General features: G+C 36.0%; 1 protein-coding gene across 2 annotated transcripts in view; it reads left to right on the forward strand.

The window, feature by feature from the left end:
* Positions 1–26,028, forward strand: part of ZNF521 (zinc finger protein 521) — a 270,405-nt gene that overhangs the window by 129,416 nt on the left and 114,961 nt on the right. For both annotated transcript variants that reach the window (XM_069468172.1, XM_069468173.1), the window contains one exon: positions 17,403–17,487. In XM_069468172.1, the coding sequence (XP_069324273.1) occupies positions 17,403–17,487 (85 nt within the window). The remainder of the gene's footprint in view (positions 1–17,402; positions 17,488–26,028) is intronic.

The following is a 26,028-nucleotide window of genomic DNA, read 5'->3' on the forward strand; positions in this document are numbered from 1 at the left end:
AGCATTTCATTAAGACTTTTTTCCTCTTGTTATTGTTATTAGAAAGAGCAGTATCCATGCATTATATATATATAAAGTGAGTATATATCTCACACTTTGGGAAATATTAGCCTATAGGATGAACTTTTTTATTCCTTGTCTGGTACTTCAGTTTGTGATAATAGATTTGTTAATTCCTGCTATATACAAGACATTGGCTGTCAGGTTCTTAAAGAGGAGAGGCTTTCTTACAAACATAGTTATTTGGATTCATACTGTTTCCCCTATATATAATAGCTCCTTGAAGGCTTATAGTTTACTAGGGAAACTTTAATGTATAACAGTAAATATAAAGCACAATGGAATATGTGGCATAATAGAAGTACAAGTGCAGTGCTAAGATAGTGGAGGGGAGAGAGCAAATACCCGGACAGGAAAAGCTTGCAGATATCTGCATGAAGAGGAAATAAATTGGAGAGAACTGCCAGTGTGCAAATCCTGAGGCAGGGGCATACCTGGTGGGCTCAAGCAATAGCAGGGGGCCAGCCTGGCTGGAGCAGAGTGAGCAGGGAACAGGGTGGCAGGGCAGGAGGTCAGAGAGCTTTAGAGAGGGGCGGAGTTTGGCCCTTGGTGTGGTGTTCTCTGTGGATCTCAGAAGTTATTTGCATGTCACGGGTTCTTAGTAAAGGCTTGTAAATCATTGAAACCTAGTGATTAAGACATTTGGAAAATGAAACAAAGAAAGCATTTCTCTAAGAACTACGGTTTCTTTGAGCCACACATAAATAGAACATAATACACCTCTTAAGTATGTGATGTACTATGCGATTCACATCAGAAAGAGATTGAGTGGCAAGTGAAATCCTATAAAAAAATCCCCTTATCAAGGCAAATAATTTATTTTATTGAATTAAACATTGTATTACATAAGCAAGACTTCAACTGAGTCTGTAAATTTTTTGTTATAGAGAGATTGCTGCTATGAGAGTTGAAGGATATGCAACAGAATATACTAGAAGGAAAAATTGTACTTAGGGAAAACATGAGTTCATATAACAGTGGACACAGCCATCTGTGTGATCTTAGCTAGTCCTTTCTAAGTTTTAGTTTCTTCATCGCTAAAATGGACATTATGTATACTTTACCTACAGTATAAGGTTATCTTAAAGAGCAGGTGATGTAGTAAATGAAAGTTCTTGGTAAAAATGAAGCACCCTACAAATGGTGGATGTGGTGATCATTTATATAATATCTACACATATTCCTAAGCACGTGTCTATGTATACATATAATTTATTTATGTCATTTTTTTTCAATTAATTTATTACAATGTAGAATAATTTCATTTAATGCTAGGACAATGGCTTATTCATCCAAAATGAGCCTAAATAAGTGATCCTATTTCTACAAAGTTGATGAAGTAGAAAAATATAGTTAAATGTTAAAACCATACCTAGAGGCAATGAAAACCAAGGAGCAAAGAGAGTGTAAAGACCACAGAGATAAAATATTACTTTATTTACTTTGAGGTCAGAGATAGCATCAAGAAACAACAAACATAAAAAGTAGGAAAACATGTATAGATGAGTGTTTAGGTGGAAAATATAGGTAAGAAAGGAAAAATGCTCAATAGTGTTATTGGCTAGAAGTGATCATGGAGAGCAAGGGAGAAAATTATTCTTGGAGAAATAAGTCAAGTAAAAATTGTATGTGAAAGGCACAGTAAATGAATGCCAAAATAAGACATTTCCCCCCCAATCCCAGGAAGCAAAGGAATAGTTTGAGAAGCATTTACTTTCTAAGGGCTATTACTTGCTTGCCTACAATCCACTGCTAGTGTTCTCTATGGATCACATATAGAATATTTACATTCTGGGGGATATAGTGGTAAAAATTTTATCTTCTTTTTTGAACAGGATTTGTAATTTAGATATATAACCTCTTTAAGAATAGCACCTTATATTTAAAAAATTACTAATAAGTAAGCAATTGAGAGCTATTTCAAACCAAAGATACACCATGATTTGGAAATCAAAGTGGCATTGATAAACCTAACTTGACAAAGTCTGATGTTAACATACTCATTTTGAGATAGATCTAAGGATTTTTCTTGGGAATTTTACATTTATAAGTTTGGCTTATGTAGTAAGGAAGCAAAAATGGGTTGTAATAAAAGCTCTTGATAAAGAAATGTCCAGAAACAGAAATTTTAATTATGAATAGGGACCAAATGTTTATTAAGATCATTCTTTTAAAAAAAGAAGGAGAAAGTAAGAGGAGGAACAGAAGAAAGGAAAGAGAAGGGGAGTAGAAGGAAGAGAGGGAGGGAGGACTACATGACCAAATAAGATTGGTGAAAAAACTGTCAGGAAACCGTCTAAGTTTAACATCTGTACCTACTAGGACAGGAAAATTAAAATAGCTTTGGTGGGAAACAGATTCTTTTAGTGCCATAATCGGGTCTAGATGGATATCATTTCGTTATATCAAATTTAAACCATTTTAAAACAAGCACGTTACACTGTTTAGATTAATTTGAGTCTAGTTCATTCATTTGTTTATTCAGTCATTATTGAGTTTCATTAATGGCTGCATGTGTGCCAAGCACTGTGCGTAGACACTGGACACACAAAGGCAAATACATAGACACTGTTTCAGGTTTCTCTTGGTAAAGAATTAAACCTACAGTTGGATCAAATGGTAGTTCAATTTGTAGCTCTTTGAGGTATCTCCAAATTCTTTTCCACAGAGGTTGCACTAATTTGCAGTCCCACCAGCAGTGTAAGAATGTTCCTGTCTCCCCACATCCTTGCCAGCATTTGTTGCTTTGGGATTGTTTGATAAAGGCCAATCTTACTGGAGTTAGGTGATATCTCATTGTGGTTTTGATTTGCATTTCCCTAATGATTAGAGATGTTGAGCATTTTTTTTTATAAATTTGCTGGCCATTATTCTGTCTTCTTTTGAAAAGTTTCTGTTCGTGTCCTTTGTCCATTTATTGGTGGGGTTGTTTGATTTTTTTCTTGTTGATTTTTTTGAGTTCTAGATAGATTTTTGTTACCAGCCCTTTATCAGATGTATAGAGAGCAAATATTTTCTCCCATTCTTTAGGTTGTCTATTCACTCTAATGATAGTTTCCTTGGCTGTACAAAAGCTTTTTAATTTGATCAGGTCCCATTTATTTATTTTTGTAGCTGCTGTGATTGCTTTGGGGGTCTTCTTCATAAATTCTTTGCCTAGGCCAATGTCTGAAAGAGTCTTCCCTACATCCAGCAATAGCACTATTAGGCATCTACCCAGAGGAACAAAAGTCATTCTATAATAAAGACATCTGCACTCGAATGTTTATGGCAGCACAATTCACTATAGCAAGGATGTGGAAACAACCCAAGTGCCCGTCAATCCATGAGTGGATTAATAAAATATGGTATATGTACACAATGGAATACTACACAATTATAAAAAATGACAGTGATCTGGCACCTCTTACATTTTCCTGGATAGAGCTTGAGCCCATCCTCTGAAGTGAGGTATCACAAGAATGCAAGAATAGGCACCACATGTACTCGCCATCAACTGGCACTGACTGATCAACACTAAGGTGCTCACACAGTAATATTCTTTGGGGGTAGGGGGTTGGGGGTGGGTAAAGTCACAACTAATGGATGCGGTGAGCGTTGTAGGGGGGAAAGGGCATGTCTCAAATCATGGTTGGTATGTGGCAGAGTCATAATGGGTAACTAAAATGTTTATACCCCTATAATTTCCTGAAATTAAAAAAAAAAAGAATTAAACCTACAAAAAGTAAATGTATCCTCAAATAGTGAATCATATATATATACGCACATATATATAAATAAAGATGGTGAAGAGTTGCCAGGATTAGAAATAGGAATATTCTTAAATGTCCAGTAAGGATATTCTACAGTGATATTCCAAAATGTCTTTTTAAAAGAATGACTGATTTGTCACCTGGACTTCTAAAGAAAATCCTTTTAAAGAAAAGTCACAGAGCTTGCCCCATGCAAGATGTCAAATTTGATACTATATTATTACCCTTTTCTCAGCACTTCCTCCCATTCATATTCTAAACTGTGGAAGTTTTCAAGGAGCAGAGAAGCGTGGTTGGGAAAAGGCTTCATATTTTTCCAGATTATATTCTTGGACATTTTGATATGGAAAATTTCTAGCTTTATAAGATATATTACTAATAATGGTTATCCAGAAGTTTTTCAGACCTCACGTTTAATCTTTCTGGGATAATCGGAAGGGAGACTACGAGGTCTTATCTGGTTGGGTGATGCAGAATCTAGGCGTGTTTGGTGGCAGCAATCCGGTTCCCTCCAATATGTTTCTCTGACAACACTTGCTCTTGGCTGTGCTTACAAAAAGCTCACATCAATTCACTTCTGGGTAGTTCACGCACCGCTTCTCAAATGCTCTGCTAGGCCTCGTGCTGGGTATGGAGCTGAAGAAAGAACTAAGACATTGTTCCTTCAGTGACAGGAAACCTTAGAATGGAATATGAATAGATACGTTGAATATAATATAGTAAATTCTGCATTAAAAGTATACACTGAGAAATGAAAACCATCAGAGGCAGCAGTGAGTAGCGAGACCTGGCACTGGAGAGGCAGTCGTAAGGCCCAGTGCCAGAGGAGCCACGGTAACTTGTGAGCATCCTGGAGCACCGGCTTGGCAATGGCAGCTCCTTTCTGAAAATGTGCATTGCGCCATATACAGGCGGATATGCTCACGGCAGCCTGCAGTCCTAGGCTTGCTGTGTTGGTCACTTTCCGTGAGTCCTGGGCAAGGTCACATCATCTCTCTGGAACTCAGTGTCCTCGTCTATGAGGAAATTTGAAAGAGATGAGCTTATGTGTCCCTTTCCATCCTAAAACTCCGCAACACTCTATATAAGCTTGTACTGTTTCCTTTGAAAATACAAAGAATATGGGGGCATTTTTTCTGTTTTTTGAGCAGGTACTTTTGGAATAATGAATGAGGAAGATCTTGAAAAAAAAAATAATTTCATTTCAATCAAGGGGTTAAAAGAACCCTACCACTTGTATACATTTATATACATTGCCTGCACAGCATGTTCTAGAATAGGTAAAGTGAAGGAAACTCACCTCTATCCTAAAAAATGTTACTGTCTAAGAGTACAAACAACAGGAATAATAAAGGCAGCGCCCACAGCGTTGTGTGGGTGTAATTGCTAACAAGCTTTCTGAAGCAGGTGGGGTTTCGAAGCAGTTTGAAGGAGAAGAGAAGGGTGGTCTGACATGCCTCAGTAGGAAAGCTGCTGGAGCGGAAGGGTTGGCTGGGAGGAGGCAAACCCGGCATGAAAATAGAAAGAGAGCAACAAAGTAAGAACTGCTAGGAGAAGCAGGACATGCAATGAAATATCTCCATGGAGATGAAAGTGGTAAAGGACAAAGGTGATTTGGGCATGTACGTAGGTAACTGCAAAGACCAAGGTAAGAAGGACCACATTTTGTGGATAAAGCACATGACTGCCGGAACATGAAGTATTTCTTTCATAGAAGAACAGGCGGAAGGATAGCTTAGAAATATAAACAAAGGAGCATAACTAGGACTCCACAGGAAACTTCCTCTAAAGAGAAGTGGGAGGAAGCAAAGATTTTTTTTTTTTTTTTTAACAATGAACAGGTATGAATCATTCACATATTCTTGTTACGTATAAATAGTTATGTATTGCAATGGACACAAAATGGGTGAGACAGAGCCTTCTCCCTACCTTTAAAGAGTTTATAGTCCTTATAGGAGATAGATCAGTTTTACTGAAATAATTCTGATTACAACATATAATGAATTATAAAAGAATCAAAGACTTTTATGATTTAAATATGAGATAAAACTCTTCTCTATGTTATCCTTTTGAAACTTACGACAATTCTTTATGAAATGGTACCGAGTACCCATGAAGAGTTAATAAGCCTATCTATCTTGATTTTAGGGCAGAAATTATATAATTAAGAAAGTATTTTTTTAAAAAAAGGTATTACCATGATTGAGGTCCTACTATGTCCAAGATATAGCATAGTACAAAAGACAACAAGTGGGTTTTGGAGCTAAGAACTAGGTGCAAATCCTAGTGCTAATACGTAGTAGTTGTGTTTCATTGGGCATCTTAATTCACCTCTGAATATCAGTTCCAACATCAGACATAGGGAATGACAATGTGAAGAATTGTCAGAATGGAACAAAATTTCCCTTTCCCTGTGTGAGGAAAGTTGAAAGTTGTCACCAATATCCGTTATCCTTTTCTTCCACAGTAACTGAGTTGTAGTTGGAATGTGGCAATCCAGCTAAAAGCTACGTTTCCAATCCCCCCTTGTGAGGGGTGGCCATGTCATAGAGTTCTCCCCAATGGAACGCGGATGGAAATGATGTGTGCCTCTTCCCAGCTTGATCCATAGAAACTTGCACACACCCTCCACCACCCTGTGTCATTATTTCTGCTGGTTGGAATGGCAGTGCCCAAAGCAACACCTTTCTTGTCTGCCTTCACCTTTACAGACACATACAGCTTAACTATCATCCTTTTGTCCCACAGTAGCAGCTCTCCACTGTCTTGTGACCTAGACCAGTGGTCTGCAAACTTTATCCAACTTAGCTTCCCCTTCAACCAGAAGGATGGCATTCAAGAAAGTATTTCCTAATGGATTCTAGAATACTTTTTGCTTTCTCACAAAACTTTCTCCTGGTTTATGGTGGGACTATAAATCATACTACCGACCTGCAGGATTGGATCTCTCTGGGCATGTGATGTAGATTAATGGTGATGTATTAGTAATAGACTGCTTCCTATTTCCACTCCTTCATCTCTCCAACTATGTATGCTGTCTACCAGCCACAGCTCCTCCTTTTGACAACAGTAAAACAGAAAGAAGTTTCAATGTTTTTTTAAAAAATATTTACATCCCTCAATTTACTTTTTTGATTTTGCTTCATACATAGATTTCAGTAAATGTTTTTCTTCCTCAGAGAAGTTTAAACCCAATCTTATGTACCGTCTCTTTTCATTTCTTCTTTTTTTTATTTGAAATTATTTTGCATATGTATTTATTTCAGAATATTGCAGGGGTACAAACATTTTGCTTACATGAATTACTTTTGTACAGTTTGAGTCAAAGTTTTAAGTGTGTCCATCCCCCAGATAGTGTGCATTGTACCCATTAGGTTTTAATTTAACTCATCCCCTCCGCCCCCTCCCACCTGCCTGATTTCCTTGAATTTTGCTACCGTATGTACACATGAGTGTTGAACATGTAGTTCCAATTTAATAGTGAATACATATGGTGTTTGTTTTCTGTTATTGCCATATTTCACTTAGGAGGACGGGCTCCAGTTCCATCCAGGTTGTTACAAAAGGTATTAGTTCACCATTTAGTTTCAATGATTTTTACAATGAAAACGATCAGTTTGTGATCAGAATAATTGACAAGGAAAATAAAACCTTATTCATAGTAAGCCAAAAATTTTGACTTTTCTTCTCCTCAGATTTATGTTTACAAAAGAGTCATTACCTAAACCCATACTCTCCCACCTCCGATTTCGATTTCTTATCTTTCTTGAGTGATATGAATGTTTACAAAACAGTTAATGCAGGAAGTTAACTGGAATTGACTATGAATCATAAATCTCTTCAAAGTGGGAACTAGCAAAATGTTATAGCCATGAGTAACTAGAAGCAAATTCTTTGTCCTAGCTCAAAAAGAATTAACACATGGTCTGATGATTTTGTTTTTAATACCTTCATTACAGCATCAGGTTAGTCTATGTTATTCATCTTCTTCCAATTCACTGATTTCTGGTGCTGTATAAGGTGTAGGGAGCGTTGCAGGCAGAAATAGACCAGTCCTAGGTAGTACCTCATGAATATAGCTGATAAATGTAGGATGACTCAGTAGATTGTCCATGGGACAGTCAGCAAACAAAATTTATTGACTGCCTATTTTATGGACTACACTATAGGAGATTTCATTTAGGTAGATTTGCCATGGCATGGAAATAAACAGCAACTGAACCCCTTACATTAAATTAGATCATCTAGATCAGCAATTGCCAACCTTCTTGGCACCAGGGACTGTTTTCATGGAAGACAGTTTTTCCACGGAACGGGGAGTGGGGGATGGTTTCAGGATGATTCAAGCACATTACATTTATTATGAACTTTATTTCTATTATTGTTACATTGTAACATATAATGAAATAATTATACAACTCTCCAGAGGTTGGAGACTCTTGATCTAGATGGGTCTAAAGAAAATCTTAAAAAAAAAAAAAAAAAAAAATCACAGTGTTTGCCTTGCAAGATTTCAGATTTGACCCCTGGGGGGTCTTGGTGGCTTGTGTAGGGAGGGAGATAAGTTAGGTCCTTTGGAAAAGACACCTCCAGAATATGATTGAGGAAAAACAGGGGAGTGGAGGTAAGTAAGTAAGCCTGATAAAGCATCTCTTTCCATGGAAAACTTGGGCTCAAATTCAGTTTTTAATGTGAGACATGAAGTTCAGGTATGTAGAAAGACAAATTATGAAGGGAATTTGTTAAGAGATAGAATTAGTTTTAAACTTAAAAAAATGATTCTTTCTTTAGTATTCTCTTTTTTTAAAATTTTAAACTTAAATAAAATTCTTCTTCACTTATGAACTTCAAGGTAATAAATTCCTTCCATGAAATTTGTTTGGTATGGACTATGGAAATGACTCCATCTTTAACACTGGGTTTTGTTTTTTAATGAATACTTGTCAGATTTTTCTAAAGACTCTATTCAATTATGTGTTAGTTTTGACTATTGATGATACTTTTGAAAATAATATATTTTAATGCTATTTTATCTAATATTTAAAGAGAATCCAAGAAAAGATGAAAAATGGCTTGGCTTTTTTTACTCCTTGATTTGAAAGTTAGTAGTAGTTTAAATTTATATCTTCATGGAGTTTTGGATTTTATTTGTAAAAAGAAATATGCTTAACTAAATATTTTTTCCTCGCTACTACCATAAAAATGACAACTCCATCATTTAAAACAAGGACTTTGTGAAGGTTCATTCTTAACTAGATTTTTGCCTTTCTCTTCCTTTTCCTGTCCTGTCGGTTGGCCGGAAGCAGTCTTCTTTAACCCTCTTTCTGTTCTGAATTACCTTTTTTTTTTTTTCCTACCAAATACCCCACCAGATTGTGAGCAACTTGCCTGGCATGTAGGTAGGAACTTTGTAAGTTTTAAACCCAAGAAAATTATTCCCATTTTAGACCTTAAATCAAGTCTTACCTCTCCCAGGGAGATTCCTCTGACTTTTCCAGATCATATGAATCTGTCACTATCTGGCCTGTTTTAGCTCTCCTCTTTCATCGTACTCTCAACTAGTCACTTGGTCCTGAACTGCTTTGCTAAGTCATTTAGGCCAAATACTGTTAACAGTTTAATGTTTGTATGTTTTATTTCCCCAGTTACATTGTAACACCTTGAGCTTAGGAGTTATGTTTAGCCTTGGTTATTGAGGGGGTACCATGTGCCAGGCATTGTGTAAAATGTTATTTAGTCTTTATTTCAGGACATTAAGCACATCTGTAAGACAATGGTATACTCCTTTTAACGACTACAAGAATACACAGTTAAATATCGATACTTGTGTTTTTCAATGAATTATTTGGACTTTTTCATCATGAGTAGCTTTCATTTCATTTCAACCATTTTTTCCTCTCTGTTCAGTGACTTATTTTCATACTAATTCAGAATTAGCTTGGAAAATGACCAGGCTAAATTAGTAAAATGTCTGAATTATCGAGCATTTGTGGAAAGCTGCTGGTATATTACTTTCACTCATGTATAGTATCCATTTGCTTGCCAAGGAAAGGTGCTGCTGATCTTAAATAAGTATTTCATTTGTAACTATTAATAACATATTCATTCCTGAAATGGTAATGTATATTGCTATAGTCTTTGAAAACAGCTTTTTTTCCTCTAACCAGTTTGAACTTTTTTATAAGCTCTTACCTCCCCTTCCTTCCCATATTCCCAAAACTGTTATCAATTTGTGATATTCTTTCTGCTAGTACAGTTGTCCGTGGGTATTCATAAGGGATTGGTTCCAGGACTCCTTAAAGCTGCTCAAGTCCCTTATATAGAATAGCATAGTATTTGCATATAACCCACCTACATCCTCCCATATTCTTGAAATCATCTCCGGATTACTTATAATACCTAACACAAGGTAAATGCTATGTAAGTGGTTTTTATATTGTATTTTTTATTTATATTATTTTTTATTGTTGTATTGCTATTTTTGTGTTTTCTTTCCAAATGTTTTCAGTCTGAGATTGGTTACAAATGTGGAACCCACAGATATAGAGGGCCAACTATAATTTTAAAAGCTTTGTTTAACCTTTTTTAATTGTCATGAAATCAAATGAGTGGATTCTAATTGCAAGAAATTTTAATATGGCTCCAAAAGCCACTTTAAAAGGGTGAAAACTAACCTTTGACAAACATCTTTGTTGTGTCAGATAGTTCATGTGGTATTTTATTCCATCCCCATAATAAAGAGTAATAAAGGTAGTTGCTATTTAATGCAGACATGCTACGTGGTAGGCATGATACCAAGAATTTTTGTATAATTCTCACTTGCTTCTGACATCAACTCTAAGATGTAAGTTTTATTATTTCTAATTTACAGGGAAGGAAACTAAGACTCAGGGTCATTAAATGATTTGTCACACAGCTAAGTGATGAAGCCACTATATAGTAACTAATTGCGGAAAGAAAATTCTGAAGTTTCTTTCTTACTAATACTGCTGGGTATATTTGGGATGAATATTTTATAACATCATCATACAGCATCCTAATGTCAGGGCTCTGACTGAAACTGAGGCTGGCCCTCCCTTGAGAACCATTGCCCCAGCTTGGACGTCTTGGAGAAATGGCTCTGTAACCCCATGCTTTGATGTTCCAAACACATAGCCATGAGAGATAAAATATGAAGATAGAAAACCAAGTGGACTTAGTCAAGTTCAAAACAATTCTTCATCTTTGCAATCCAGAAAGCAAATAACACAGCTGAGTGATGAGTAAGGCTGAGGCCAGGGATCTGCTGGACTCTTTTCCTGCAACACCAAGTGGTAATTAGGGTTTAATCTCTACGGGACAAAGCCAGACCTGCTACTTAAAGCAGGGCCTGGGAGGAACTTCCTTGTTCACAACAATAGACTGGGAAAAAATAAGTCTGTTGTTGACCACTACCTGGAACTAGAGGTTTTTACCTGGCAAGTTGAAGGAGTAGGAAGAGAGACACAGTTAACTGACTTAAAACTGAATTAGCCATGTGCTACCCCTGTGATTCTAATGGCCATCTACCCTCTGTCCCTGCAGCATAGCAGATACACAGGAAATGCCCCTCTGAGACCTAGCTCTGGTCCAGCACCCTGGGATGGGTCGTAGAAGCAACGGTAAAGCTACTGGAAAGGGAGGAATGAGCACATAGGAAAAAAGTCTTTCACTACACATGGGCTTCAAACCAAGATTCCAAAGTATGTAATGAGTCTAATGCTAGAAAAGTAGCAAACAAAAAAGCAGCAGCAGCAGCAGCAACTAATTATATCCAATAGTCTGACAAAGATTTTGAAATAAGTCTGCTTAGGAGCTCAGAAAGATAAACGAAGGAGTGATTTCCACTAAAAAGTGACAAATTATGAAACAGATCCAAGCAGAAATAAAACAAGAACACTTGAATTTTTAAAACTAGAAATGTTAGAAATGGAAAATATCTTTCGTAGATGGGTAAACTCTAGACTAGACAGCCATGGAGAGAGAATTAGTGGTTTGTAAGAGTACAGAGAAGATCACCTAGATCAGAACATAAGGAGACAAACTGAGTTTTTAAATATGCATGAAAGTACAGTTAAGATCCATGGAGGATAGATCGAGAGGCTCCAGTCTGGGTCTAATAGCAGTTCCAATAGAAGAGAATGGAGAGTTTGTGAGACAGGCTTAATAGCGGAGTAATTTGATCACTGAAAAATTTCGGGATCGAAAACCTACATGAGATCTCAGATTGAAATTGTTCTTTTAGTATTGAGTAGGACAAACAAATATACAGTTAAAAACATGGCAATGAAACTGCTCATGCCTGTAATCCCAGCACTTTGGGAGGCTGAGGCAGGAGGATTGCTTGAGGTCAGGATTTTGAGACCAGCTTGGGCAACATAGCAAAACCCCATCTCTACAAAACATAAAAAAATTAGCCGGGTGTGGTGGTGCACACCTGTAGTCCCAGTTACTCAGGAGGCTGAAGTGGGAGGATCACTTGAGCCAAGGAGTTCAAGGCTCTCCAGCCTAGGCTATGGAGCAAGGCCCTGTCTCTTAAAAAACAAAACAAAACAAACAAACAATGATGACAAAAACCCTGAAGAACATTGAGGACAAAGCGAAAATCTTGAAATAGACTAGGGAACTCTGGGGAGCCATGTCTACCATATGGATCTTAGTCAAGACTCCAGGACTAGGAGCCTACGGCTAAGGGGACTAGAGATAGTTCCTTCACTGCCATACCTATTTTTCCTACCATCCCTGGCATTGTCAAAGACCAATGCACTACACAATTTTAAGAAAAGCCTCTCTTCAAAATGCACTTGTAAATTTACCTGCAAACGACTGGAGTACAAACTGTGTTAAAACCCTGTGGGTAGAAGGCAGAGTAGAATCCTGGCCTTGGTTATGGTATTTACAACCTGTATGCCTTTAGACAAGTCACTTAATTAATCTGTAAATGAGGATATCAATCCCTCCTTTATCTACTCTCACATGTTTGTTGCAAAGGATTTTTTTACACACAAGTTCTTTATAAAATGATACAGTTTAAGAAATTATTAATTTATTATATAAATGAACGTGAGCTATGGTTCCTGTCTTCTTAGAGTGTATACATTAGATTTGTGTTAACAAAATTCACAAAAAATACCAAAAATATTTTCAAAGCTACTTATAACGATTAAGCATAAATTATTTTTGGTGCGTAGCAAGTGGGGGAGTATACAATGAACAGTGGCGGTGGAGTTAATCAGGTTAGGTTTAGCATTTAAAAAATATGTATTGTAAATTATCCTATTCGTTGATTTCCACTTTTTATTATGAAAATGTTCACACATGCACCTAAATTTAGTAATTGTTGACATGTAGCTATTTATGGATCACTATGTATGCATTTCTTTCTGGATCTTTTGAAAATAAATTGAAACATTATGCCCTTTCATTCCTAAATATTCAGTGTGTATCTCTGACCAAAAAGGACATATACTTGCATAACCACGATACCATTATCACTCCTAAGAAAGTGAAAAGTAATTCCCGAATAACATCTAATAACTGGCTCATATTCAGATTTCCTCAGTTGTTTCAAAAACCTTTTTATACCTGTTTTCTCACCAAATCAGGACCCACATGTTTCATTTAGTAGTTGTCCTTTTTAGTCTCTTTCATCTGAGAACAATCTCTTCACTTTTTTTTTCCTGTGACATTAACTTACTGAAGATAGCAGGCCATTTCTCTTGAAGAATATTCTGGATTTGCATTTCTTTTCTCATAGTAGTATTTGTATCTCTATCCCTGTGTTTACTGACAACTGGATTGTTAGGTCCAAAGGCTTACATAGATTCAGGTATACATTTTAGATAAGAGACGGTATTGGTGATACCATATGCTTCACGGTGAATCACACGGAGAGGCACATATGTCTGGTTTTTCCATTATTAGTAATATTAAGCTAAATAGTCTGGTTAGAGTAATTACTACCAGCTAAATTCACTGTAAAGATATATCTTTCTCTTTGTAGTGATCAAAGGATGAAATTTGAGTATCTCAGAATAACCTTTTTTCTAATAGTTTCAGCATCCATTAATGATTATCCTGAACCATTTTATTTGGCATTGCAAAATGGTGAATTTCTAATTTTATCACCCCTTCAACTGTCATTCTTCAATAAAGAAGAGCTTTCCCTCATCAAATAGGCATGAACTCCACTTCCACCTAAAAAAGCAAGGTGCTTCTGACCCTTTAATTCCAATTTTCAGAAAAAGAAATTTATGTAACAGTTACCTCCAATGGTAGCCTGATTTTTTTCATGCTTCTGTGTTTTGTTAAAAGAAATCAAAGCAATTTATATTTAAAAAATATAATTTTTAAAAATTATTATTTTAATTTTTTTTTAATTTGATGAGACTAAATGTGAAGCCTAATGGGATATAAATCGAATGGAGGGGAATAAGGTTAATCGGAATAATTTTCTAAACCTATACATTATTAAGCATCCTTAATCATTTTTTCTAATTTATGAGATGTTCTTTTCTGAAAGTCTCTGAGTAACTTAACCAGAGTGTAACTGAAAACAAGAATGTCAAAAAGGCACATTTAAATTGTTCTCAAAATCAATCAAAAATAATGAGGTGCTGGGAAAAAGTTGTATCCTTGATAATTACATCTATCAGTATCAGAAAACAAAAGAGAACAATCAGGAAATGACAATCCCACTCCCAAGTAGCACATTTAAAAAGGCTAATGAAAAAAAAAAAGTCTCTTTTAAAAATGTACTAAATTAGCATTTCAAGTAAATTGACAACTTAAGCGTTGATAAAGGCCAATCTGGGGCCCAAACAATGGAAGTTCTGTTTCTACTTTTATCTGCTTTTAACAGAAATTATCTCACTTGACTTTTTTTGTTGTCTTCTCTATAAATGTAAGTAATTGTCCTAAAGCAGGTGACAGTCCTTCTGTATTCTGCAAGGGTCAGGTCACACCTGGAATAATGGAGCTTCATCTGGGGTTCTCTTTCTAAAACATTGACCTGGAGGCAGGTAACCAGGATGGGAGGTGGCTCTAAGTATTTTTTACACTGTCCCCCTATTTTCAGTCTGAAAAGGAGCTAATGTAATTGTCATGTTAGGCAAGGGATTCAACGTGCTCTTTATACATTAGTGCCTAGAGTTAGGGCCCGTGGGTGAAAGAAGCAGAAGAGAAGATTTAGGCCTCGAATTAGGAAGAATTCCCTCATAATCTCAGTTGCACAGAGCTGGAATGAATTTACCTCCAAGGGAATGAGTTCCCCAAGGCTGACACTGTTCAGAGGTTACAATCCCTTTATTTAAAGATGGTGTACAGGTGTGCAGGGGTCTCTCAAATATTTTGCTAAGAATCTATAATTATAATGAGAGATGCTTTAAAGGTCATTTAAAATTACCTTTTTAAAAATTGAGGATAAAAATGAATTTTACATCATGGCTTTAAAAAGAAAACCCTTTAACATGTCCCAATTTGCATATCATTGCTTTGTGTTTGGAAAATGTGAGAAGTGTGGTGAAGTAGAGTTCAAGCTGCAGTATTTTAAAATCATGGTTCATTGTTTTTTATCATGTTAAATTCTGATTTCACCTAGCTGTAAATTTAGGAGCTTATAGATGAGACTATGACTTTGTTAATATAAACAGAATGCAGCATTCTAGACACTGTTTTAAGAGTAGGGAGAATTAATATTTGAATTATCAGACATGACAAAGGCATTTTTTCCCCCAATGATAAAAGAAAACTTAAATACATAGATCCTCAAATGTGACAGTTCATTTTGAAGATAGTAGTAAGTGCTGGTATTTTTTTTATTTTGGCTTTTCAAGTGATTTTATTCTTTATTATTAGACCAGGGGAAAAAAAAGAGCCCTAGTATATTCCGCCAACATATTCATCAGTCATCATTTTTGGAGACAGTTTTCGACATATTGTATGTTTTACTGTGCTAACAAGAGAAAAGACTAGCCATTAAGTTTATGTTTCTTTGTTTTTCAGCAAGGTCACATATCAGGAATAATGCTAGAAGTATGCTAATAAACAATATATAACGTAGGTCATCGGGGAGTAAGAAATATTTTCTAACTAGTTCTAAAGGGAAATATTGTTAAGAAAGGGATAGATGTTATTTACGCAACACATGTTGCTCTATATGTCACCATCAAAAGCATCTTATAAACAGCTCAGTGTAGTAAATCTTCCTCCATGATTGTCAGAGTGTTTGAAGTCCGTGTTAGATTTAGATTCAGCACACTGAATTCACAATATGCCTAATGTATTATACAAAGACCGTCAGATTATTTAGACAGCTTCCGTTGGAAATATGCCTGTACGTCAGTGGTTTGCAAGGAATATTGTCCGTTGTTGCAGGAGAAGATACTATGTTAAATTACAATACTTATGACCATTTTACATTAATGGCATTCTAATTTTAAATCTCAAGTGACATGATACTCAAATTTTGTTCTTAACTTTGATTTTGTTAAGTTCTACAGAACTTGAGTTCTTTCAAATTCATTGTAATTTACAGGCTGGTATTTCCTATTATGACTATTAGTAAAATAATCTTATATGACTGCAGCTGAAATGATAATTCTGTAAGAAGACTTATAGCAAAGTGTCATTTGTGCGATTTTACAAATGTAATTTTCTCATGTTTGGGAGATTTTCAGAATAGATTATTTTTATAGTGGTTTATTTTGTTTTCCAAGATGATTTTGAATTGTAAAGATCATGTTTCATCATAAAAGAATTTATGTAATTGATTGAGTTCATCTACTATGTGCTGGGACTCAGTAAGAAGTGCGTGAAATCACAAAGGCTGTTTTTATCAGAGAGCCTAACACTTAGAACCTTTTCTCTTCCCAGCTGTACGGCACTATGACATCAGGCAAATCTTTCTCCTTTTCTGGTCTCAGTTTGTTCATTTATGCTATAAGAATTATAATAAAATTCCTGTTCTATCTACTTCACAGGAACTGTGTACCATTATAAAATAATGTTAAAATATTTATCGTGATCTGATTTGTTTGTAGGAAAAAGTATATATTTAAATGCTAGTACTTATCAACTTCTAAACCATCATCTAAATTTCAGACTTCAGCTAAAAATTATACTCTCTAAATCTTTTACCTTGATTCTGTGGATCTTAACGTATTAGTGGTTTTACTTATGTGTATCTAGGAGCAATGTCACAGTTATTTTGGTCAGAATGAGATTGTACCTGAGCTTCAGAGACATTGGATTCTGAAACTCAGCCATATGTTGTAGTTTTTTTTTAATACCAACTTTTGTTTTTGAGTTTAGGAACCTTTAAAATTATATTATGCCATAATTATGTGCCTCTGTTCCTTCTACATGTTTGCAACTGGAAGTATAGTGTTGGCATTAAGTCACAAGGCCTTAGTAAGGAAATCATAGAACTGTTCAGTAGCCCAACAGTAGGTTAGTTGGCAATGTATGTAAGACCAGCATGTCAGAATAATGCTATGTGGTTGTTTGTTTTTAACAAAGAAACAATAAAAAGTGCACGTGTCTAAGTAATTCTGTTTATACTTATTTTCTCAGAAGAAGACCTATCAGTGCATCAAGTGTCAGATGGTTTTCTACAATGAATGGGATATTCAGGTTCATGTTGCAAATCACATGATTGGTGAGTGATGCTCTCAACCTTATTACAGATGAATTTTTCTTCTACTTGTGTACATCAGTGCCTATATAATTAAACAGAGTTAAAGATGAATTAATTGTTCAACCATCAATGATTTACCTAGGCATGATTGATTTTTTTTTTAATTTCTATTATTAGCCCTGATAAGGCATTAGCACATTTTATTTTCTGCAAGGGCTAGTTTAGACTTCTGCAGAGGATTATATATCTACTGCCAGTCAAAACACAGGTGATTAACAAATTAAACTTCTAATCATTTTTGCATTATTGAAAACTAACAGGAATGGTTAATGAACTGGATGTTAGCTTTCCATAGAGTTTTAGACAGGTTTTAATTTCAGAAGTTATTATGGTAATGGCACTACTGTGTGTTGCTTAAGCATCTTTGTATCAAAATCTAAAGTGGTGAGTTTTTGTGATAGGGAAACATAAATAATTTAAATTGCCATAAAATAGTTTTATATGTATAGTTTCAACAGCCTGGAAATAATTAAGATCATAAAGATCATGTAAAGAATTCAGTCATCATTTTCTATTCCCCACCAAATTTTCCACAGATTTTTATAAAAGTGGTATGAGGATGATCTCTGAAGTCACTCCAGGCCAATGTTCTCAGGATTTTGCATTTAATCACATGGGCTAAAACTAAAAGGATAATTTTTTCACTTATTCATATTGTCCCATTATCCCTTAATTCCTCAGGGGTTACTGCCTATGTTTTTTAATTTGATAAGCACTTAGTAATAACACTAAGAATTTTACCAGCCAATTAAACTTTATCAAGCAGATCATTTTTCTACTAGTAAAATGACAATTGCTATTACTTTGTACTATTTTTGTTACCCATTTATGTTATTATACTATGAGTTTTTTATTTCATACTCACTTCCTGGTATTTTATAATACCATAAATAATTATGATATAATATTTAAAAAGTTCAATTAACCTCATGCTCTTCTATTATGAAACTTTGTAAGACAGGAAATAAAATTCAGTATTTTACATGCTGAACTTGTTTTCAGGTGAAACAAGTATATAATTACGTGCTAATCAGAAGTATTTAGTGGAAGGGTCTGCTCCAGCTACCATTACTGATCGTTACAACTAACTATAACAAAAATTTCAAAGTTCTATATAAACTAATGAAGATAGACTCAAGAGCATGTCAGAAAATTGGTTAATAGTTTTTCAATAGGCTGTGCTTTATGGTTTTCCAATGCTGGGTCTCTAGGAGGGGTATTACTTATAAAAAACTAAGTGTGTAATTGTGTAAAATGGAACATATAGGTAACAGCTAGAATATTGATCACTTTATATTTTCCAGATTTAAGTACTAATATGATTAGTGATTTTTTTTACATTAAATAGCATATTCTTCCATGTGACAATAACATTAACAATTTTTCTGAATGTTTAGAAGATAATGGCAAAGTGTAAGAGAGATTGAAAAAATGTGTTTCCTTGTAATTCCCTTCCGTTTGGGGTTCCGAAAAATACCCTGTGTAAACTTTCAAAATTACTTTTAGTGGGGGAGGAGGTGTTAGAAAAAATGAATTTTTCTTGTGAAATGATAAATGTTAATATTTTCCATCTCTTTAGTTTTTGAGTAGAGTTTGTTGGTGGCAGTTGCTCATGATTCTGCATCATGCTACAGTTTTAGATAAACCTGAGTCAAAGCAGTTCTTGCAAGTTTGCAGCTTATGGGAAATTTAGTGAAATTTTGTGGTCATGCTTCTGATTAGTTCTATTTAATATGAAGTTACTTTTGTTTATGGATTTATTGTTTACCCTAGTATACTCAGATAAACAAGTTGAATATGTTTTTGCCGCAATATTAATGTTCTTTTGCACATGTAGAATCTGAATTGAATGTTGAGCAGAAGAGGACTTTTTGATTTTTCAATTTTAGTATCATTTTGCCCATAGTGTTCGTCAGTTTCTTCTGGCCCTTCTTTTTAAATGGTTTCATACCTTTACAATTTGTATTTGTCTTACTTTCCCTGCATCATTAGTGCTTTCCCAAGGCTTTCCCCCCTCTATCTAATGGAGATTGCTATGCCACTCATTGCCTCTTAAGATCTGAGCGTTTGACAATTTACCTTCCACCAGAGAAGCAAATTCCATTCCTTTTCACAGAGGGCCGAGTTATTTAATATTCATGCTATTTTTACTAATAAAATATGTAATTCTCTTGTACTGGAAGCCTAAACAAATGAAAAGCATCCATTTAATTGTTTTATCTGTTGACCATGCCTCCAAGTCCTCATACTCCATTCGCATGTTTAATATCCAGAGACAGAGAATACAGAAAGGGAAGGAGTCACAAAGGCAAAGATACCCTTTTTTTAAAATCCCAGTGTGATACTTAGTCTTTCGAATGAGGCAGCAGCATTATTTTGTTGGCTAGAATACCTCCACTGAGGGTGGGTACTTTCAGGTTGTGTTTCTGTGCGTGGTTTTTTTTTTTTTCCCCTAATCAAAAAATAATCTCAACTAGACATTTAGCAGGGAAAGAGGGATTAAGGACTATCTGGAAAGCCTCTTACTCTCTTTTTATTAAGAGGGTATATAGTATTTTTGCAGATTTTATTTTACATTTCAATCAGTCTAGGGGAAGGATTATGTCACCTGATGGAAAACAAGATCTGCAGATGACCCCGTGAGGTGTCACTTTAAATTCCTTCTTTAACCAAGTCATTTGCATTTGCTTCTATGTGGCGCGTGTGTTTTAATGCAATCTCAATGTCAAGCAACCTCCACGCTTCTTTCTAGATGTGCTGGTCTCAGGCTATGGGCCAGGGACAGTTGTGAAAGGAAAACCATCAATGTTTTTACCAGGTACATACCGGAGGTGCTCTTCTTAAGTGCCGTTTTGCAGCTAGGTGTGGACACATGGTCTGAGTTGCAGGAATAATTACTCAATAAAAATGCACTAGGGATTTGACTTATGTCTATTAAGGAAAAAAAGAAAACCTCACTCTCCACCACATTTTGACATAGTTTCAGTAAGAAATCAGACCAGTGACTATTCAGGGGTTTCTTTTCTTCTTTACACACACACACACACACACAAAAGAGCTACAAAACATTTTAACAGCTTTCCTGGGGAAAAGATTTCCTTCTTTTAACGTCTGTGCAGATGAGAAAATTTTTTTTGTCTTCCTTTGTTCATTGCACATAGTATACATTGGCTTTTGACCTGAGAATACAAAAAGAAGCCATCGTGTATTAGGTCCTTTAATTTGCTATTCATCCTTCCCTTTCTATCAGCATAGTAAATATTTATTGTTGTTTTCCTCTTTCAGCTTTCTGTTATTATTATTATTTGGTATGGATTAGCACAAATAGAGATGAAACCAGAGAATTTAAATGTGTTTAACCCAGAAAAGGGATTGCCTCATATAAAATTATGAGGCTCAACAGCGTAGGGTAAATTTGTAAGTGCTCTGAATAAAGGGCTGTTAGGCATGAGATAATATAAAGAGATGACATTGCCAAGAACTATTTATGAGAAGCTTAATTTTTTCACTCTGATAATTCTTGACCAATAATTACCAGCCTCTAATTATCTATTTTAGTTAGGAAGAAATTTCGATCACTATGGAGGTTGGCATTGCAACTAGCGCATAAATCCCCAAAGAGACAAATGTGTTCCAAACAGCCAGAAACAACTGTCTCATGAAACACAGTGAGCAAATTGTGAGCGGCTGGTGGTAGACAACCAGTGGTACGCTCCCCATCGAAGGCCAGTCGGCTCGACAAAGAAATGATCAAAGGGGAGAAATACCATTATCCTTGGAACTGATTACTATAGCCATGGACTTTGGAGGACAAGTAGTCAGGATACAGTTATGACTGTTTCCAGAACTCTCTCTCAAAGTTCATGGATGGAGAATATGAAAGGAATGGGTATGAATCATTTATGTAAGAATTATTTTTAAAAATTTGCTTAGAAATGGTTGCTTCATAAGTTCTATTTTTTTGTATTTTTTCATCTGATTAGAAAGACCAGTGTTAGAACAGCAATATTGTGTTTAAGTGCCACAATATCCCATTTTGTGAAAAGATAAGAAAATCCAGAAATAGTCACAAAAAAAAAAAAAAAAAAAAAAAAATCATGTCCTAGCCAGATCAAGGGTGATGCTAAAGCATTTTGGGAAAGGAAACATATTTATACCTCAGAAAAGCAGAACTAGAATTTGGGATGTAAACATAGTGAGCAAATTGCTCACTAATAAGAAAATGTCTATACAAAGACACTGACTATTTTTGTTCATATCTCTGATACCCACTGCTTTATAGATAATCACAATTTTTAAAAGACCAGGAAAAGATTCAACTCTTCTACAATGCATGTGAGAAGATGCATACCCTATGTGTTATATCACACATGATATACATCACTGATGTCAAGACATAAAGAATGCATAAATCAACTTCCAACAGTGTGGTGAAATTTTAGTCTGTTCTTGTGGCAAGTGGCATTCATACATTCTGCAATTTGTTTGATGCCCAAGGTCACAAATGGCATTCTTTTCCTTTCATTTCTTTAGTGGATGGTGTGCTATGTGACTAATCTTCATTTCATGTTTTGTGACATTCAGTATCACCGCTGAAGCATTTCAGCTTGAGTGCTCTTGCTTTAGAATAGACTAAAACCAATATTTTGAGGTCTATAGTGGTTTTAGATTTTGTGTCTTAAGGGGAAATATCCAAAGATATGGATCTCTATATAGGAACATAAAGGGCCATGTTGCCCTTTAAATTCTCTGCTTTCATTGGCTGTTTTCAAAAGAATGAATAGAAATGAATCTATGATAATGTCTATATGTGTGGGTGTATATGTGTGTGTGTGTGTGTGTGTGTGTGTGTATAATCTCCATGTTATCCTAAGAAACCCAAACCATTGAGATTTTTGGGAGCCTTGGTTTACATTCATTCTAAATGAGAAGATTACTGAATCTTTTTTTAAAAAGCATCTTTGTTTAATTGCTTACAAAATTCAGGGAATTAAGAAACAAGCATTTGGTGTTAAATATGATGAAATACTGGCTTATTTCATCAAGAGCTGGATTAAAAAAGATGAAATCTGGGCAGTTTAATGGTAACAGAAAGCTACCCTCATGTGGGCAATGCTGGCTTATTTGAAAAGCCCATAAAGGGTTTCTACATGGACCATACAAAAGGGATACTTTCTCTTTAATAGCCATCTGTACAGGAGAGATGAGAAGTGGGCCAGGTCATCTCTCCTCAGCTGTCATGATATTAACGTAGGTAATGGAGCAAGCTGGGCGTTCTGCTGGGTGTTGTTTTTCATAGATGTTCATCGATTTACACAGATAATTCTATTTATTTCTTAGAGTTGGTCCAAGTGAACCAGGCAGAATAACAAACACCAAAGCATTTCAAATGACTTTATCTTTGTTCATAACGTAACTTTTGTCTAAAAAATGGTGTCACACCTACTGTGCAGATGGCTGCATGATTTGTAAACCAGCCAAAACATTTAAACAAATGTGTGATCTGGGGATAGATTAAATAAAGGATAAAATGGAGTGTGGGCCACAAATTCTAATAATCAGATGATTTTAAGTTGTGTGCAGTGTGGAGTGATGGTCACAGTGATAGCAGGGAAAGCTTGCCAATGACAGCAAGGTGCCTTATAGATCTCAGGATGGCGCCTGTGGCCTGGTAGGCCTCAGTTTGAGAACCACACATTTGCTGTACAGCTGGCAGCTCTGTATGGGGACATCAGATAAAACTTATGTAAAATGAAGTGTTATTGCTTAGTATGAAATTGTTCAGAGAGGGAATTTGCAGACAGTAACTGAAAACAGAATTCATGGTACCAATGAAGCAGACTGTAAATATGAAGAGAGTTTAATTATCTGCGCAATTTAACAAAAATTCAAGATGTATTCAGAAAGGACATACACAGGCATAAACATAACATAGCGACAGTGCTCGCCGAGTGCAAAGAGGGGACACTGGAACTTACCAAGGCTCCTCTCTGTCAGCCCTCCCCCTAAAAAATGACAATTTAAAAGAAAATTAAAGAAAAATGAGACTTTTTGGAGGAAGGCAGAGTTTTCAGGGTATCGTCTTTGTTATTTGGATTCTCATTTCTTATATAACTTTGTGTGAAAATCTTTGGGTCTGTCTCCCAATTTCAGTGTTACGCTATTAAAAGACACATCAGGGTGTTTATCCTTGTTGTGTGTTTTAGCTTGCGTCTAGCAGCTTTGATTTAGCAGCTTTGATTTAAAATGAGTGAAAAATACTGGCACTTAGTGCAGTTTCTAATTTACAAGCCCTCAAGAAAGCCTCTTAGACATTGCTTGTGATGTTAATTTTCTGAGAGACTGAGGATGCTGGCTGAGCCCATAGACAGATCGAAGATTCAGTTACTTTTTAGAACACGCTGCCCTTAAAGAGTCCTGAGAAGAATGTTCTCAAGTAGAATGACGGGATGCCAGCCTGTCTTCCTAGGCCCTGTACTGAGACGCTTGGCAGGGAGGCCATGGCAGATAGACAGTGCCACGTGACCAGCGGAGGTATGGCGGGGCTTTCGGCTCTCATTTTGTCTTCACCTTTGACTTCCTGGAGAACATACCACAGATGTATCCATTTATCACTCCCTGTTTGATATGTAATTTTCAAACATAGGTAGCTGTTTCTGAATGAAGTTTGCAAAGCATTTCTGAATGGAGGGTACTCAAAGTCATCAGCAGTGCGTACAAAGATAGATGCCTGCACACATACACACACACACACACACACACACACACGGATCGTGACCTATTTCCACATGATCAGCTCATCCACATCAAAAGAAAAGGTCTCCGCTGACCTATTTCCATAGGTTATTTCCTAGTTCCAGGGCCATTAATAGCCGTAAACAAAGGAAAGGGAGCCAATATGGAGAGTGGGTGTCGAACTTCAGCTGCTCATATTGTTGCATTTGGTGAGCTGATGGGGTTTCGTAGGTCACCTTTAGAATTATGCCTATGACAGCAGTAGCTACCTGCCAAGATTGCAAGGTATCTCACAGCTCTCAGGATGGCGCCTGTGGCCCGGTAGGCCTCAGTTGGAGGGGTACACATTTGCTGTACAGCTGGCAGCTCTGTATGGGGCGGCCGTGTGGGCTGTTAGGGAGCTGGAAAGGAGACAAGCATGAAATTTCTTCTAACCCCAACTCTGTTTTTCTGTACTGTTGGCTGCTTCTCAGTTCCTTGACAAAAAAACCAATCAGGCACCCTTTAATCCGCCTGTGATTACCACTGGTATAAAAAGAGAAGCATAATGAGGAAAAATGCCTCGTTTTGTTGCCTTCAAAAGCCAACAAATTGGAGTTAACTTGACAGGAAGTGGCTTAATAATTAGATTATTTATTTATTCCTGACACATATCCCCCTGTTACTAGTCTCAGGAGACCCTGTAGATGGTACGATTTTCAAGCTGCCATTACTTCGCTGTCTTCTGTGAACAAAGAAGCTACTGTCTATCAGTCAATTAAATGCAGTCTTTAAGCAGAGGCTGCGAAGTCCTCAATGGGGAGAGCCCTGGGACGTTGTGGCTGATAATTCCTTTCTCTGTACTGTACATCACACTCTCAACTGCAGTCCCCACAGAGACGGAATAAAGTCATGCATTAAAATATCACTTGTTGATTTGTTTGCTAATGAAGAGCCATTGAAATGTTTGTGTATTTCTATGGCAAAAGTGTTGATAAAAGGGCTGGCTTGCCCGCATATTTTAAGTTCATCTGCCGTGAGTGCTTATTTAAGAGTTATTAAAATTAAAGTCAACAAACAACCGCATTAAAAAAAAATCTGAGATAACGAGAGTTTTCTTACTATTTTCATCAAATGACGTGAATAAAGGCAGGAGCAGTAGAGAAATGGTGTCATTTTAAATCCTTGCTTACATTGCATTCAGCCGAACACCTTGTTTTCTCTGACATAAAAATGTAAGACATTTTCAGAGTTTTGAGGAGCTACCTCTTTTAAGTACGGGAAGATATTAGAATCACTTTGTGAGAATAATGGACTTAGAAATTTTACTTTTTTTCTTTAAGATGAATGGCATTTTTATAGCAATCTCTCTAACTCCAGTGAATACTTACGGAAGTTTTTCTACAGACTACAGTGAGGCTTTTGAAACCAAACTAATAAAACATCTGTGAGACATACATATCAGACCCAATCCCACAGCCATGCAGAACATACAGAATATGACTTTCCTTCTCTATTCATTTCTCTTCTTATTTTTTCTTTTTTCCTATTTTTTCTTTAGCATTACTTTATTTCCATGTAAGTAAATGGTGGTGACATTTCAACTAGACAAGGTTTGTATCCCTTAGTATGTTCATCAATTTATTCTGACTTAGTGTGTACTGTGTATAAGGTATGTCTTTGCTGGAGTTCTCTGGGCTCCCATTAATTGGCTTTATGTTTTAAGAGTACATCTGTTGTTGGGTTGGAAGTCTAGAGGTGGGAGACTTAGTTAATATTATGACAGCT

Source organism: Eulemur rufifrons, chromosome 5 (assembly GCF_041146395.1).
Source record: "Eulemur rufifrons isolate Redbay chromosome 5, OSU_ERuf_1, whole genome shotgun sequence".
NCBI lineage: Eukaryota > Metazoa > Chordata > Mammalia > Primates > Lemuridae > Eulemur > Eulemur rufifrons.